This window comes from Sinohyriopsis cumingii, chromosome 5 (assembly GCF_028554795.1).
Source record: "Sinohyriopsis cumingii isolate HCF-2022 chromosome 5, ASM2855479v2, whole genome shotgun sequence".
Classification (NCBI taxonomy): domain Eukaryota; kingdom Metazoa; phylum Mollusca; class Bivalvia; order Unionida; family Unionidae; genus Sinohyriopsis; species Sinohyriopsis cumingii.
The window spans coordinates 78,448,606-78,464,028 of record NC_142965.1 but is presented as its reverse complement, the minus strand read 5'-3'; the positions used below and the strand labels follow the sequence as shown (position 1 = coordinate 78,464,028).

Here is a 15,423-nt window from a genome sequence, read left to right as displayed (position 1 = left end):
ATAAAATGGTATCTAGGAACTGTGAAAGGAATTTTGTTATTATGAAGTGTATTATAATGAAGTACACTATTCTGAGGGTGAGTATTGTATCCAGTTCTCATTATTCTATCTCATGCCATTTCACTTTCATATAAATTTTGACATGAATTTATCATGAATTTTTGAGAATTGTTTCTTGTCAAGCACATAAGGGCCCAATTTTTGTACCTGTTAATTATTATTCTCTTCATCGTTCCTAAGCATTTTAAAAGGCCACATGGATGTTGTGATGCCTTTGGTCTGAATCTGTGTTTGACCATCTGTCACCAGTCCATTGGCACATGTCATCATAAGCTGCTGGTTGGGAGGTTAGGATGTCTGCCACAGATGCAGGAGGTAGCAGGTTCAAACCCCAACTGAGTCATATGAAAGACTTACAAAAATTGTACTTACAGCTGCCTTGTTAGGCGCTCAGCATTAAGAGGTTAGTGTTATGACTATATACTAAATATGAACAAGTATATCAATTATATACCAAAAGATGTGCAAATCATGTGCTAAATTTGTACAAATTACATATTAGATATGTACACATTTTTCTGTAAAGAAATATCCTGTACACAAATTAAACACCACCCCTCCTGTGGCCTAGTGGCTAGAGCATCCACCTCAGAAGCGGGAGGTTGTGGGTTTGAACCCCGACCGAGTCATACCAAAGACTTACAAAAATGGTACTAACAGCTGCCTCGCTAGGCGCTCAGCATTAAGAGGTTAGTGTTAGGACTGGTCAGCCTGGTGTCAGGATAATGTGACTGGGTGGGACATCATGCTAAATGTCTGCGGCATGATGCCCCAGTGCTAGACCTCACTATAAACTGCCACACTGCAGACATCGTAGCGATATGACTGAAAAATTATTAAAGCTACGTTAAAAATCCTAATCACACACACACACAAATTAAACACCAAATATGTACAACTTCAGGTTAAAATAAACTAAAATATTGAGAAATATGATAGTAAGTAAATGTAGTGACTACAAAGTTATTATTATTATTATTATTATTATTATTATCCAATGATAAGATGAGATGATCTGTCTTTGTAAATTGTATTAAAGTACAGTAAACTTGTCTATTGAAAAAGTTTTTTTTCTTCAGTTAAACTTTGCCAGAATTTGTAAATATTGGAGATGGATTTATAGTTTTGACTTACATTAGTTTAACACTGACCTGATTTTAGATTTTTTAAAAGCATTTAACATTTGATTTTATTTTGAATCATTAACTAAAATCAAGTGAAATCCAATAACAGCATATTGTTACTAGGATGGATACATGTATGGTATAATGGTGGATTCATCTGATGAAGGTTTTGTAGATTGTCAGTTGAACCATATTTGCCATAAACTAACAGGCACCCAATGGAGCCCAAGGTATAACTGAGTGGTTTAAAGCACTCATCTTTACTGATTACTGCCATCACACCTTTGTCCATGTGGGTTTGAGTCTTGGGTTTGGCCAATGTAGCTGCCAATAGCTTTTTGTGGGTCGGTGGTTCTTACCAGGGTTATCCCTGGTCTTGTGCTGAGAAATATTAAACCCAAAACAATAACAACAGGTATCCAACTGCAACAGCATAGACCTTTGAAGATTTGTGATAGACCCAAGCAGATATGTTATAGGTTCTGGCTGTATCTCTCACAGACTCGGGCAGCTCTGTCATAGGTTCTGACACATCTCTCATAAACCCAGGCAGAGCTGTCATAGGCTCTGACACATCTCTCATAAACCCAGGCAGAGCTGTCATAGGTTCTGACAGATCTCTTGTAGACCCAGGCATGTGTCATAGGTACTGACAGATCTCTCATAGACCCAGGCAGTCTGATATTCTGACAGATCTCATTGATGCAGACAGATCTGTCATAGGTTCTTACAAATCTCTCATAGACCTTGGCAGATCTGTCATACTTTTTGACTGCAGATCTTTCATAGGTTCTGACAGATATTTTATAGACCCAGGCAGATCTGTCATCACATAATGCACAGGCAGATCAGGGTCACTGCTGTTGTTCCACTTTAAACTTCAACCCAGTACTGTTAACCCTGATGTGCTGGTTCATTGTGTGACATCAGATCTAGGTTTTCCTTATTTGCATTAGGGCTGTCATGATTAACTGAATATTTTGTTAAAATTGCTAAAATTCATTATCAATACAAAAAGTTAGGCAATTGGTGTTGCAGGAAGACAATGGTAATTACCCTTGTACGGTATGTTGAATTTAGAACTAGTTACACGACAACAGTAAACAATGACTGCTCGCGACCAAAAAGATCATAGAATTCCAGTCTTTGCTGGCCCAAAGTGTATCTGCATAGAAGGTTTGGTTTGATTTTAAAATGCATATTGATGAAAGCTAAAGATGACCAGAGTTAAAGATTCCATTCAGTACTGACTTTTTGGCTAAATTTACATTTAGTTGCCTCTTTGATGTATCAAAATCATGGTGGAAACTTAAGTAACATTTGACAAATTTTCCAGTGCACATAATAAGTTATTAAACTGAAGTGTACTGTTGGAATCCATTTCAGAAAAATTTGACTGAAGCTTCCTGTGGTTAAGAGTTGTCACTTTGATTCTGTGGTGACTGGCATGTTCTTGTCTTTTTTACCACCTGCAATGAAAATTTGTAAAAGTTTTAGGTTTCATGACCCTTAAGGCCATGTGATTTTATAGTGTGACTTTGCATCCATTGTGTGTCATCTGACTTTCATTCTGTCAGGAATTGCTGTTTTACTTCTTCTCAAAAAGCCAAATGACCATTTTCAGCTAAACTGGTAGGGAGATCCTGCTGTAATAAAAGGTCTTTCCAGTATATACAAATCATGCGATTCCATCATCAAATATGGCACTGTTACTAAAAAATAGAAAAACCTTTACAAAACTTATCAGTGAACTGATTAACAGAATTTGCCAGTACCCTCGGATAAAGGGCTTTTAGATTTTTTTAAACTGATAGCATGTCACAATTAAACAGTTTCTGAAAAAATTCCAATCAAGTTATATACAGTAGAAACTGTTATGAGCTTTCTCTGCTGTGAGCTACCATCTGTCATTTCTGACCACAATCGTAATGCAAGGATCAATTTTATTATATAAAGAATATTTATTAAAAAAATTTAAATGGATTGTGGCTACCTGTGATAGATGCTGCAGGCTAATGTACATGTCACGAATTGCCATTGTAGTGCCAAAATTGATGTAGTGGTCGCATATATTGTTTGTCTTTAGAGTTAATCTATATTACCTGTGGGTGAATAAGGTCGTTGTCTATTAAACCAGCAGGAGAGAATCATTTGTGGGATGCAATTGATAGCAATGTTCCCTCTAAGCTGCGTGTGGCCGCTCAGCTGCTCAGACATCCCTGCGCAGCTGAATTATTCTCCGTGCAGCAGATCAGAATTACCAAATATTCAATCCAACATTAATGCTAAAATCACTGTAATGGTTGCACGATACAACTCGCATAGTATGCACATATACCATTTGCAGAGAGGGAATGTTGATTGATAGTGCTCAAGATTTGTGATTGTTGTTTTTTCTCCCTATGTTAAGTGTTTACATCCCAGTCACAAAGCTGTCCACTATTCAAGTTGGTGCAATCAGGTTACACACTTTGTTTATAGAGTTAACCTCTGTATGTCTTCTTTGACTGAAGCCATTGACTTTTGTCTCTGAATAAATGGTTCTGTTTCTGGATGAGATACTTGTTTTGTTTTGATTCATTGTTAGATATGCAATGGACATGTATAGATTTTTCATATTTTCCCAAAGCCCAGTCAAAACTGTCTTTGCGTTTGATATTACAGATGAACACTAATAATTTTAACACCTATAACCTTAATAACAATGGACAGATCTCCAACTAAAAAGAGACAAATTTTAAGGCTGGAGAAAATAATTATTGTAACTGAAAGAAGTGAAAAAGAGCAGACCGCTTGCAAAAATGCAGTTAAACGTCGGTAAAACATCGGTTATAAAGAAAAAGGGGCAAATCAGAAATGATTTTATGTGGTAAAATATGTGAACTTCAGATGTAAATGTGATTTCATGTTTAATGATTGAAGAATATCTTTATTGCTATATAATTTTGTTTTTAGATGAATGCATACAATATTTTAGCAAGAGCTTTTAATAAAGAATAGAATATATGTAAAGTGATTGTGGTTATTTTTCTTGAAATTTTTCTGAAACTGGACCTTTGAAACTGGTCTTTTTGTACAAACCTGCTATGATAGACCTCTTTTTGTTGGCAGAATAGGCATTCTCTCATAACAGATTTTACTGTATAATCAAATTGGACTGAAAGTATTCTGGCATAAAAGGCTCTCAGATTTGATCGAATACTGTTGATCAGCTATAAAATATGATGACTGTTACTAATAATAGAAAGACTTTTAATTGACTTCTCTAAAATTGCTCAACAGTAATTGACAAAATCTGACATAGAGCAACCTGACACAGAGGTTTTTTAAATTTAAACAAAAGATGTTGATTTACCATCCGATATAGCTACTTTTAAATGACCTCCTAAAAACTGCTAAGGATTAATCTGCCAAATTTCACATTGCATAACCCGGCATGAGCAGCAATCGGATTACGTCAGCCTGCTGTCTTGTTTGGCCAACATTACTGAAATTTGACAAATATTTTAATACCATTTTTTAAGTGCCAGTAATAAAATAATTTGAACAATTGTCAGAGAGCATGATGGCATGATGGGCTTTAAAGTGTAGATATGTACTAATCTGCCACTCCAGTGGCCTAGTGGTTAGAGTGTCCAACTCAGAAGTGGCAGGTCGTGGGTTTGATCCCCGGCCGAGTCATACCAAAGAATTACAAAAATGGTACTAACAGCTGCCTCACAAGGCTCTCAGCATTAAGAGGTTAGTGTTAGGACTGGTCAGCCTGGTGTCAGGATAATGTGACTGGGTGGGACATCATGCTACATGTCTGTGGCATGATGCCCCAGTGCTAGACATCACTATAAACTGCCACACTGCAGACATTATAGTAATATGACTGAACAATTATTAAAGCTTCGTTAAAAATCCAAATCACACACACAACACATCTGCCATTATAAATGACCATGTTACAAAACAGTTAAAAAATATGCAAAAATATTAAAACAACTTCATTTCAAAAACAGAAATTTAGAAATTTGAACAGAAGTCATTTGAATAGTGATGGTGATATGCCATCAAATTTGCATTAAGATACAAAAAGTAGAGAAAACTTGAAAACATCTATTTTTGAAACAAATGCAGTTAACAGCCTCCCTTGGGAAATATATACTGAGATCTCCATGGAATCCAATTGTCCAACTTCATTTGTATTTGGCTGTTACACAGATGTCAGTGAGGTGTAGAATTTCAAACATACTTGAACCTTGTTTATTTTTAAAAATGTTATAATATTCTGAAACCCCTAAGTTTCCACTGTGTCATATAAAAGAACTGTATAATGTTCCCACTGTGTCATATAAAGAACTGTATAATGTTTCCACTGTGTCATATAAAAGAACTGTATAATGTTCCCACTGTGTCATATAAAAGAACTGTATAATGCAGTGTAGTTTGTAATGTACTACACAGACTATCATTGTAATGTAGTGTAGAGTATAGTGGACTTTATTGGCCATCAATATAATTTATGTAGCTTGTAATGTACTATACAGGCCATCAGTGTGTAGGTTGTAGTGTACTTTAAAGGTCATCAGAATAATGTTATGTAGCTTGTAAAGTGCTTTATTGGTGTCAGGATAATGTGACTGGGTGGGACATCATGCTACATGTCTGCGGCATGATGTCCCAGTGCTAGATATCACTATAAACTATTACACTGCAGACATCGTAGTGATATGACTGAAAAATTGTTAAAACTATGTTAAAAATCCAAATCACACACACACATTATTATCATCCCAATTTTGGGCATGATTTCCCATCCCTATCATGCATTCATCAGAGGTAGACAGTATGTCTTTATTCCTATGCATTGACATTTTTAATACAAAACTGCATGAAAAGTCCTTGTAAAGGAAAGAAAAATGAGTTGCTTAGAGGCATAATAAATGTTTTACGTTTTATTGATTTTGCATGAAAGCGTAATGTTAACATGTTCCCATTAAAATGATTACTTAGTGTATCACTAAGATTTTGCTTCAATATCAAATTTTGAAAAAGTATCACTCAGTTCTCAATACACACTTTGAACACACATGCCAAAGATATTAAAATAAAAACTCCAGTCAAGAAATATTTCAGTGTAGACTATCATGTATTGGATATTTTGAAATTTGAGCCATTGATCCTTTGTTGGGAGGGGTTTGGGTTTAAGCCCCACCCCTTGGGCTGTCAATTTTTAAGTGTTTTCTGCCATATTCAGCATGATAAATACATTTGCTTTTGTAAGTGCACATATCTCTTTTTGGTAAAAAAATTCCCCCTGAAATGTCTCCATGTTGAGTGCTTTTTTTTTCAACATAGCATGCCTGTTTAAGGAAAGTGTCTGCTATAATGTTTAACATATGATTCTTTTTACTTTTTTTAAGGTGTATATCTTTTTTATTTAAATTTATCTTTTATTTTATACTTCTTTTACAGTTTTGACATTGTTATTTCTCATAATTTTTCTTGTTGTACTACATTTTTATTTTCCTGAAGTTTTATTTGCGCAATTTTTTTATCTTGACATTTGCAGAAATTATCACTTAGAAGACACTCTATAGCCAGTATTGTGCTTATGTTTCATTAAACCCAATGTATTACTTACAAATATTAACTGAACTTTCCACCATGCATGTCTGATGACTTGCATCCACTTGATTTACAGTGGGTTAAATCAGACTCCAAATCTATTAGTACATGTTCTTTATTCAGCTCAACCATATTGGAAGATACGGCACAACATACCATGTATACTTGCATATAAATCAAGTCCAGCTGCTGTGTGCACAGACCTAGATCTACCAATGCATAATGCACAGATCTGATTCTATGCAGTTTGTCTGGAATAAAATGTAGAATGAATAACAGATCCTAATCTGTCAGTACATAATGTGATGGCAAATCAGTTTCTATGTTGTTTGCAGTTGGACTCGACTAGATGTTATCAGTAATTGTGTACTATGATGTCATCAGTATTGCTTATGATAATGGTATCAGTAATTGCTTATTATAATGGTATCAGTAATTGCTTATTAAAATGGTATCAGTAATTGCTTATTATGATATGATAGTAATTTGCTTGTTATATTGTTGACCATTCCAGTTGCCTAAGTGGTTAGAGTGTCCTCCTCTGATGCGGGAGGTCATTGGTTCGAACCCTGGCCTATTCATACCAAAAACTTAGGAAAAAATGGTACTAGCAGCTGCCTTGTCGCTCAGCATTAAGAGGTTATTTTGTTAGGACTGTTTGGCCTGGTGTCAGGATAATGTGACTGGGTGGGACATGATGCTACATGTCTGTGGCATGATGCCCCAGTGCTAGACATCATTATAAACTTCCACACTGCAGACATTGTAGTGATATGACTAAAAAAATTTTAAAGCTATGTTTAAAATCCAAATCTCTTTCTCTCTCTCTCTCTCTCTCTCTCTCTCTCTCTCACACACACACACACACACACACAGCAATATGACTGAATTTTTTTAAAAAGCTAGGTTAAAAATCCAAATCACACACACACACACACACACATTATAGTGTCATTAGTAATTGCTTATCATGATGTCATTGATAATTGATTATTATGGTATCAATGTTAATTGCTTAGGTGGCACTCTACAGTTTCGTATTTTGCATAGGGTTATAATTTTTAAAGAAAAAGAATTTCCCCAGGTGTCCTCACTGGTTATACTGGCTATTTAAAAAAGACCTTGTATATCTTAGGTATTGTTCAAAGAAATTTTAATTCCACTTTGGTGTATGACTGATGGGTGTAATTTGGGTTATAGAGTATACAGTTTGGCCTTATTCCAGATGTGCACCTTTCAAAAAAGTGCTAGCTCCAATTGGTCATTTTCACTTCCTGGATTTCAAAGATAATTTTTTTTAAAAAGAGCCTCAACTGTTTTTAACATTTTATTTATTTGGTAATGCACTTTCAGAAGCTGGTATTGTCTAGTTGGGCAAAATTCATTTTCCCTAGTTTAAGAGGTGCTAAAGATAGTGTACTTTAGACTAATTCAGGCTGATTTTTCAGCACAAGGGAACAGTCATTTTAGTTAGCACTGTGCTCAAATCATGTATTATTTCCATAAGTACAATATCCAAAGAAATGTCAGCCACATTGCATCAAAGTAGCATAGAGGTATGCCAACATTCTCTCTACTGTGCATGTTTCAAATGCAAACAACTTCACCTTACATACGTCACTCTCTCAAAAGTAAATAATAACTGGTGAGCGCCACCTTGTTATGTCATTCATAAATTGCTTATTATGATGTCATAAGTGATTGCAAAAAGCTTAAACTACAGAAAATGTATCCAAATAAAAATTTCCTAAAGACAGTTAAACTAGATATGGTATTTATTTGATGCATATTTGTGATGAAAAATATTTTTTTTTAAATCTTGAACCTGCTATTCATACTAGATCTGGATCAGCAGCTGATTGTTATAGATGAAATTAAATCCCTGTTTTATTTTAGTGTCAGTAATATTTATGTGTTTTTGGTTTAATCAGTGAATCATTTTTTTTGCTTAATGTATTTTCAAATAAATGTGGAATGGGTGGGGATTGGGTGTTTTTGTTGCAGGAAAAAGTGCATGGCATTGAATGCATTCTGATACAGATGAAGCTGGTCCTTTTATAAGTAAACTTTTAACTTTATAGTAATAATTCTCATTGTTATGCCGCCACAATTTGCACTGGAGTCCTCTTTATTTGGTCCTGTTCATCCCATCTGTATGTTGATGTAGAGTCCTCTTTATTTGGTCCTTTCCGTCGGTATGCATTTCTATATTGGGACACCTTCATTTTGTCCCTTCTGTATTTTCATGTTGTGAAATATTGATTTTTGATCCTGTAATTCTCAGATCCATATGTCCATGTGGGGGTATCTTTATTATCTTTATAAAATTTCATTGTTTGGTCCTGTGCATCCCATCTACATGTATATATCTCTCTGGGGATCTCTTTGTTTGGTCTTGTCTGTCAGGTTTTTTTTCTTTGTGGGGACATCTTTATTTGGTCCCATCAGTATTTTCATGTAGGGAGATCTTTATTTGGTCTTAGCTGTCTCATCCATATGTCCATGTGGGGGGCAATTCTTTATTATCTTTATAAAACTACTTTATTTGGGTTGGTCAGTATCTGTCTCTATGTCCATGTGGGGGGATCATTTTTTGGTCCTTTCTGTCCCGTTGGTATGTCTCCATGGGGACATGTTTAGCATGGGAAAAGCAAAACATCAAAACTAAAGCCAATGAAATTTAGTTTACATTTTTTATCCATAGATATATGTATACAACCAAATTAGATTTAAATGTAATTAAAGAATTTTTATTTTTATTCGTATCTTTTTAATCATACATTTCCCTGGACATGGATTACTTTGGAATGAGGGAAGATATACCTCTTTTACAAATGTAAATGTATTTCCCGTCGTGGAAACATATCTCTACTTGGACCTTAGATTGTAGCAGAGCAGCACAGTTAATATAAACACATTTCCTTATTTATTGTTTCACAGAAAGATCCCTGGAATGGAGGAAGATCTTGATATGTATGTCAGACAGAAATTTAGGTTGTACCTGGTGAAGAACAAGCTAATTATGTGTTACTGCTCCTTGGATATTCAAGGTAAGTGTTTTTATTATAATTCCATGTATATTTACCTCAGGTGGTGGAAAACTCATAAAGACTCTGGCAAAATGAGACAGTGCCATAAAGACAGTGGCAAGATAGAAAAACACCATATAGACAGTAACAAGATGGAGATATGCCATACAATAGCAAGATGGAAAAACACTATAAAGACAGTGGCAAGATGGAAAAATGCCATAAAGACAGTGACAAGATGGAAAAATGCCATAAAGACAGTGACAAGATGGAAATATGCCATAAAGACAGTGACAAGGTGGAGATATGCCATAAAGACAGTGACAAGATGGAAAAACACCATAAAGACAGTGGCAAGATGGAAAAACACCATTGTAATGGGGGAGAGAATTGTCCCTGGTGGGTGTCCCTCCGTATTTGGTTTTCGTTATCTAGGGGTTGACCGCCCTCGATATTATTGCCCGGTTCGAGTAAATATAAATATAAGTGGTGAAACGTATAGGTGAAATAGATAGAGATCTGAGCAGGTATATAGAACAAACCAACACGAGCCCCTGTACATGTAAACAAACAATTTAATCAATTACATAAAAAAACAGTGAAAATTCCTTACATCAGGAATATACTCTGCTTTTAGAAATTTAAACTTTCACTGAAATACAAAGAAAACGCAAATAGATTTAAATAAAATAGCTGATTTGTTTACTGATAGATTTAGTTCATCATAGGATGGAGTGAACAATCAAAGTCATCGTCTTGTACGATTGCATAACCTGTTCGTCCTCAGTTGTTCTGCTGCCACTGTAGCTGTTCAGACGCTTGGATCTCAGGATAATACTTTCCACCATCCATCTCAGGATACTCTCAGAATATGTTTCAGAAATTAATACGTCGATGGATTGCGTCACAGGATTATATGTCTCACTGCACTTCTCTCTATACTTCTCAGTATACGTCTCAGAATAACATCACATCATACGTCCCAGAATTATACGTCTAGGATAATATGTCTCAGGATTATACGTCTCAGGATTATATGTCTCAGGAGCTATTTTCTCCCTTTTAAATTAATATAAAAAGAGACAGCCGAAATTTCCCATTATTTATGAAACAGTTAATTCTTCATTATTCTCCCTCGTTATCAGATTCTACTATCAGTGCTAAACAGATGCTAAGGCTATCAATCGACTCCACATGTCCTATAATGACCCTAGTTAGTCAAATGGCTAATTCGTTATGCCTTGACCTTACACATTAACACATGCGCGAGGCCTGGGGTTCTGAGCCAGCCTCAATTTACACAGCGAATAAATAGGATACATCACATCAATCAATTACTAGATCATTTCAGTCAATACACACCTATTCTTAATCATATGTGAAATCTTCTAAATTTGGCAAAGTCACACGGATTATTGTAATCATATTAACTAATGTAACATATTAAATTCTTAGAACATAATTCTTATGTAAACAAGACAACAAATTCAAACAATTTGTCAAACTTATCTAAAGAAGATTAATGTACGACTTCCTATGCATAAACTCAACACAGTTATACTTCATAAAGCAAATTATTACATGAATGTAGAAAAAACATTCATGCAACTACAAGTAAATGACCTCAGCAAAGCATTATATATGGCATCAACAAATTACATGGAATTGTCACACTACCTTTGCTTTCAACGTTCCTCCCTCTAATCGGCAAATTATTTCATCGGTTCCTTTCAACAATAATCCCCTTTGGACAACAGTTCTTTTTACGAGGAATTTCTTGCAAATCCCAAGGAGTCCTACTTTTTAGGTTTCCTCTTATAGGAAAGCTTAGACGGATTAAAATTTCCGATGTGGCAGTTTTAAAATCCTGGAAAATTTTGTGTGGGAAACACGCCCCTTATTTAACATAACCAATCAGAATCAAATATCTCTGCTGCCTTTTTCCAGAGGTGCCGAAGTCAGGGTCAGCTTGACCTGGTAGTCTGAGTAACAGATTTTCTGCGATTTCTTAATTGTGACACTTTACCATGAAAATGAAGTTTTCCGTGTCCCTAATAGTCCGCCTGGCTGCTGTATAAACAAATGTTTAATTAGGAACAAAATTCTTCCTCTAAAGGACATTACCGTACACAGTAGTATGGTGATATGATATGCGCCTGTCTCAATAAATCTAATTAATGTTTCTCTGGTCTCAACTAATGTATTCTTGTTAGATCACCAGAAATTTGCCACTTCACAACCATAAAGACAGTGACAAGATGGGAAAATGCCATAAAGACAGTGACAAGATGGAAAAATGCCATAAAGACAGTGACAAGATGGAAAAATGCCATAAAGACAGTGACAAGATGGAGATATGCCATCTAATGGCAAGATGGCAAAATACCATAAAGACAATGACAATATGAAAATATGCCATACAGTGGCAAGATGGGAAAATGCTAGAAAGACTTCAAGATGGAAATATGCCATTCAGTGGCAAGATGAAAAAAGGCCATAGAGACTGTGGCTAGATTATAGTAAATCTATTGGAAGAGTCCATTTTATAGACCTCAGCATGTGTTCATTCAGATAGTCATATATCATTCCCAGTTTTAAAGTTCACTTGTATTTTTTCCAGATACTCATTAAACCTTCTGACCCCATGGGTAAATGTCACATGTTTTACAGCATTGCCTCAGTCATGGGCTCAATACATACTCTATGACTGCTTTGTTTTAAAGAAAGACAGTGTAGTTGTTCCATGTAAAATAATTGGCCTTTTTTAAACATGGTATGATCTCATGGTTGGCATTAAATATATTTTTAGTCTGGTTTTTTAAAGAATAATAAGTCTAGATTTTTCTATCCTTTCAAGGGATTGATCTTCATTTTAAATGCACTTTAATCTTGATCAAAAACTGCTGATTAAAATGATTTCTGAAAACTGTTTCACTGTAGAGCTTACAGTTGCATTATTCATAATGCTAATGCAAGTTTCTGTATGACTGGTTCTCAGTTTCTTTATACATAACTGATGTAGTCAATAGCATTATAATTAATGTGTTTATTATTAACATCAGTCATTAGTAATGAAGATGGATCCCATCTCACTGCTGCAAACATACAAAGTAAACAAACCGCCATGACCCAAGCATCTGTGTCTAAAACTTGCATCCACTCATCTTGCTTTATGATTGAATTAAAGAATCCTGTAAATAAATCAGTCATTAGGCCTGAATCCAGAAGGAGTGTGACATGAATGCAGATCAGTATGTGGTCCCTAGTTCTTGTGTGTGTGATAAGAGTACTTAAAACAATTTCACCTCAACCAGACAGAAATTTCTCTTACCCCAGTTTCTTATACTTAGAAACCAGTCTGGATTTGAAGTAGATTTAAAACCTCACTACATTACTCCTTGTTATAATGCTATTCATTATAAAATAGTTCCTTTTATAAGGTGAACATTCTCATGGATATGCATCATCATTATAAAGTGGTGCCTTCTTGACTCCCATGCACAGCATTAAAATGAGAGAGAACTGTATATTCTTTATTTCTTATTTAGTTTACGGTACTGCACTCCCTCATTACAATGCCCTTCATTACAACACAGCTCCTTTTATAAGGTTGATATGGTCATGGATCCCATTTCAATGACAGATAATACAAATATATGTATCATGAACTTGATTATAAGGCTGTATACTCTATGGTTTCCATTGACAGTATTACAGTAAGGGAGTACATCAGTAAGGGAGTATTATAATAAGGGATTACTGCAGTAAGGGTATATCATGATAAGGGAGTATTATAGTAAGGGAGTATTACAAGAAGGGAGTATTACAATAAGGGAGTATCATGATAAAGGAGTACTACTGTAAGGGAATATTACGATGAGGAGTACTGTAATAAGGAAACATTGCAATAAAGGAGTATCATGATAAAGGATAACTACAGTTAGGGAGTATTTTAATAAAGTAGTACTACAGTAAGGGATTACTGCAATAAGGGAGTATCATGATAAAAGATTACTACAGTTAGGGATCATTGCAATGAGGGAATACTATGATAAGAGAGTATTGCAATAAAGGGTACACCAGTAAGTGAGTACTGTGAATCCGACAAGGGCAGTTGTCAACACTTGTGTCTAGAGATTTATTTTATTATCATTCATAAGTTTGTTTTTAACTTTATGGCTGGGGGAGACTTTTTCGTTTATTGTTTTTTGTAAAATTTGATTTCTGGCAGCATGTAGTATATCCTATGTCAGTCCTTTCTGTCATAATTGCATCACATGCTGTCCCATGAATAATTTTATATCAGCTAAATACATGAAAAACATTTATGGATTCAAACCAACATTGGTACAAGGCTTTACATTCAGAAGACCTAGGCCAACTTTGATTTTCATCATTTTCCTGCAAAAATGGACAGAGTTATGGCCCCTGTTTTATCTCCAAACTGTAGCCTTGAATTGAATTTCCACTTATTTAGTTGTGAAGGAGTTCATGGAGTGAAATCAGATTTTGTATGAGCTTTACACTGAGAAAACTTGGGTCACTTTGAATCTCACCATTTTCTGGCAGAATTTTACAGAGTAATGGCCCCTGTTAGACTTAAAACTTTGCCCTTCAATTTTTTTAAAAAGGCTTTACATTTAAATGTTTATGGTGTTATGACCCTTATTTTAACTTAAGATATTTGCCTTCAGTTTCGTTTGTGTAAATTGAATTTTTGAGGGAACTGATACATTTCAATTAAATTTGTTATAAGGTTTAAAATTGAAAAAGTCCCTATTTTCTGGAAATATTTTAAGTGTTGCTGTTCAATTTCTGCTCAGTAGCTTTTGATGGACTAACTGAAGTAAAATTTAGTTATTATATTTCATATTATGAAGATGTAGAGAAAGTTTCATTTTTACTGTTCTTGTTGAAAATATTTTATGGCATTACAACCCTGTTTGACTCTGACCTGTACTCTTTAATTGCATTATATTGGTAAGTCATCAGCTGTGTATGGAGTTATGTACCCTGTTTGACTCAGACCTTGACCCTTTAACTGCATCATTTTGGCAAGTCGTCAGTTGTATGTGGAGTTATATCCCCTGTTTGACTCAGACCATGACCCTTTAACTGCATCATATTGGCAGGTCATCAGTTGTATATGGAGTTATATCCCCTGTTTGACTCAGACCTCGACCCTTTCACTGCATCATTTTGGCAAGTCATCAGTTGTATATAGAGGTATGTACCCTGTTTGACTCAGACCATGACCCTTAACTGCATCATATTGGCAGGTCATCAGTTGTATAGGGAGTTATATCCCCTGTTTGACTCAGACCTTGACCCTTTAACTGCATCATTTTGGCAAGTCATCAGTTGTATATAGAGGTATGTACCCTGTTTGACTCAGACCATGACCCTTTAACTACATCATATTGGCAGGTCATCAGTTGTATATGGAGTTATATCCCCTGTTTGACTCAGACCTTGACCCTTTAACTGCATCATTTTGGCATGAACAGTAACTCTAATAAAGTGAACATGTCTGTAGCTTGAACAGTGTCAGATAAAGTGAACTTGTCTGTAGCATGAACATTATGTCTGATAAA

At 35.1% G+C, this 15,423-nt stretch overlaps 1 protein-coding gene across 2 annotated transcripts in view; it reads left to right on the top strand.

Moving 5' to 3' along the window:
* The window catches only part of LOC149799536 (uncharacterized), a 349,619-nt gene that overhangs the window by 157,730 nt on the left and 176,466 nt on the right, over nucleotides 1-15,423 (top strand). For both annotated transcript variants that reach the window (XM_089958886.1, XM_089958885.1), the window contains exon 5: nucleotides 9,741-9,850. In XM_089958886.1, the coding sequence (XP_089815012.1) occupies nucleotides 9,741-9,850 (110 nt within the window). The remainder of the gene's footprint in view (nucleotides 1-9,740; nucleotides 9,851-15,423) is intronic.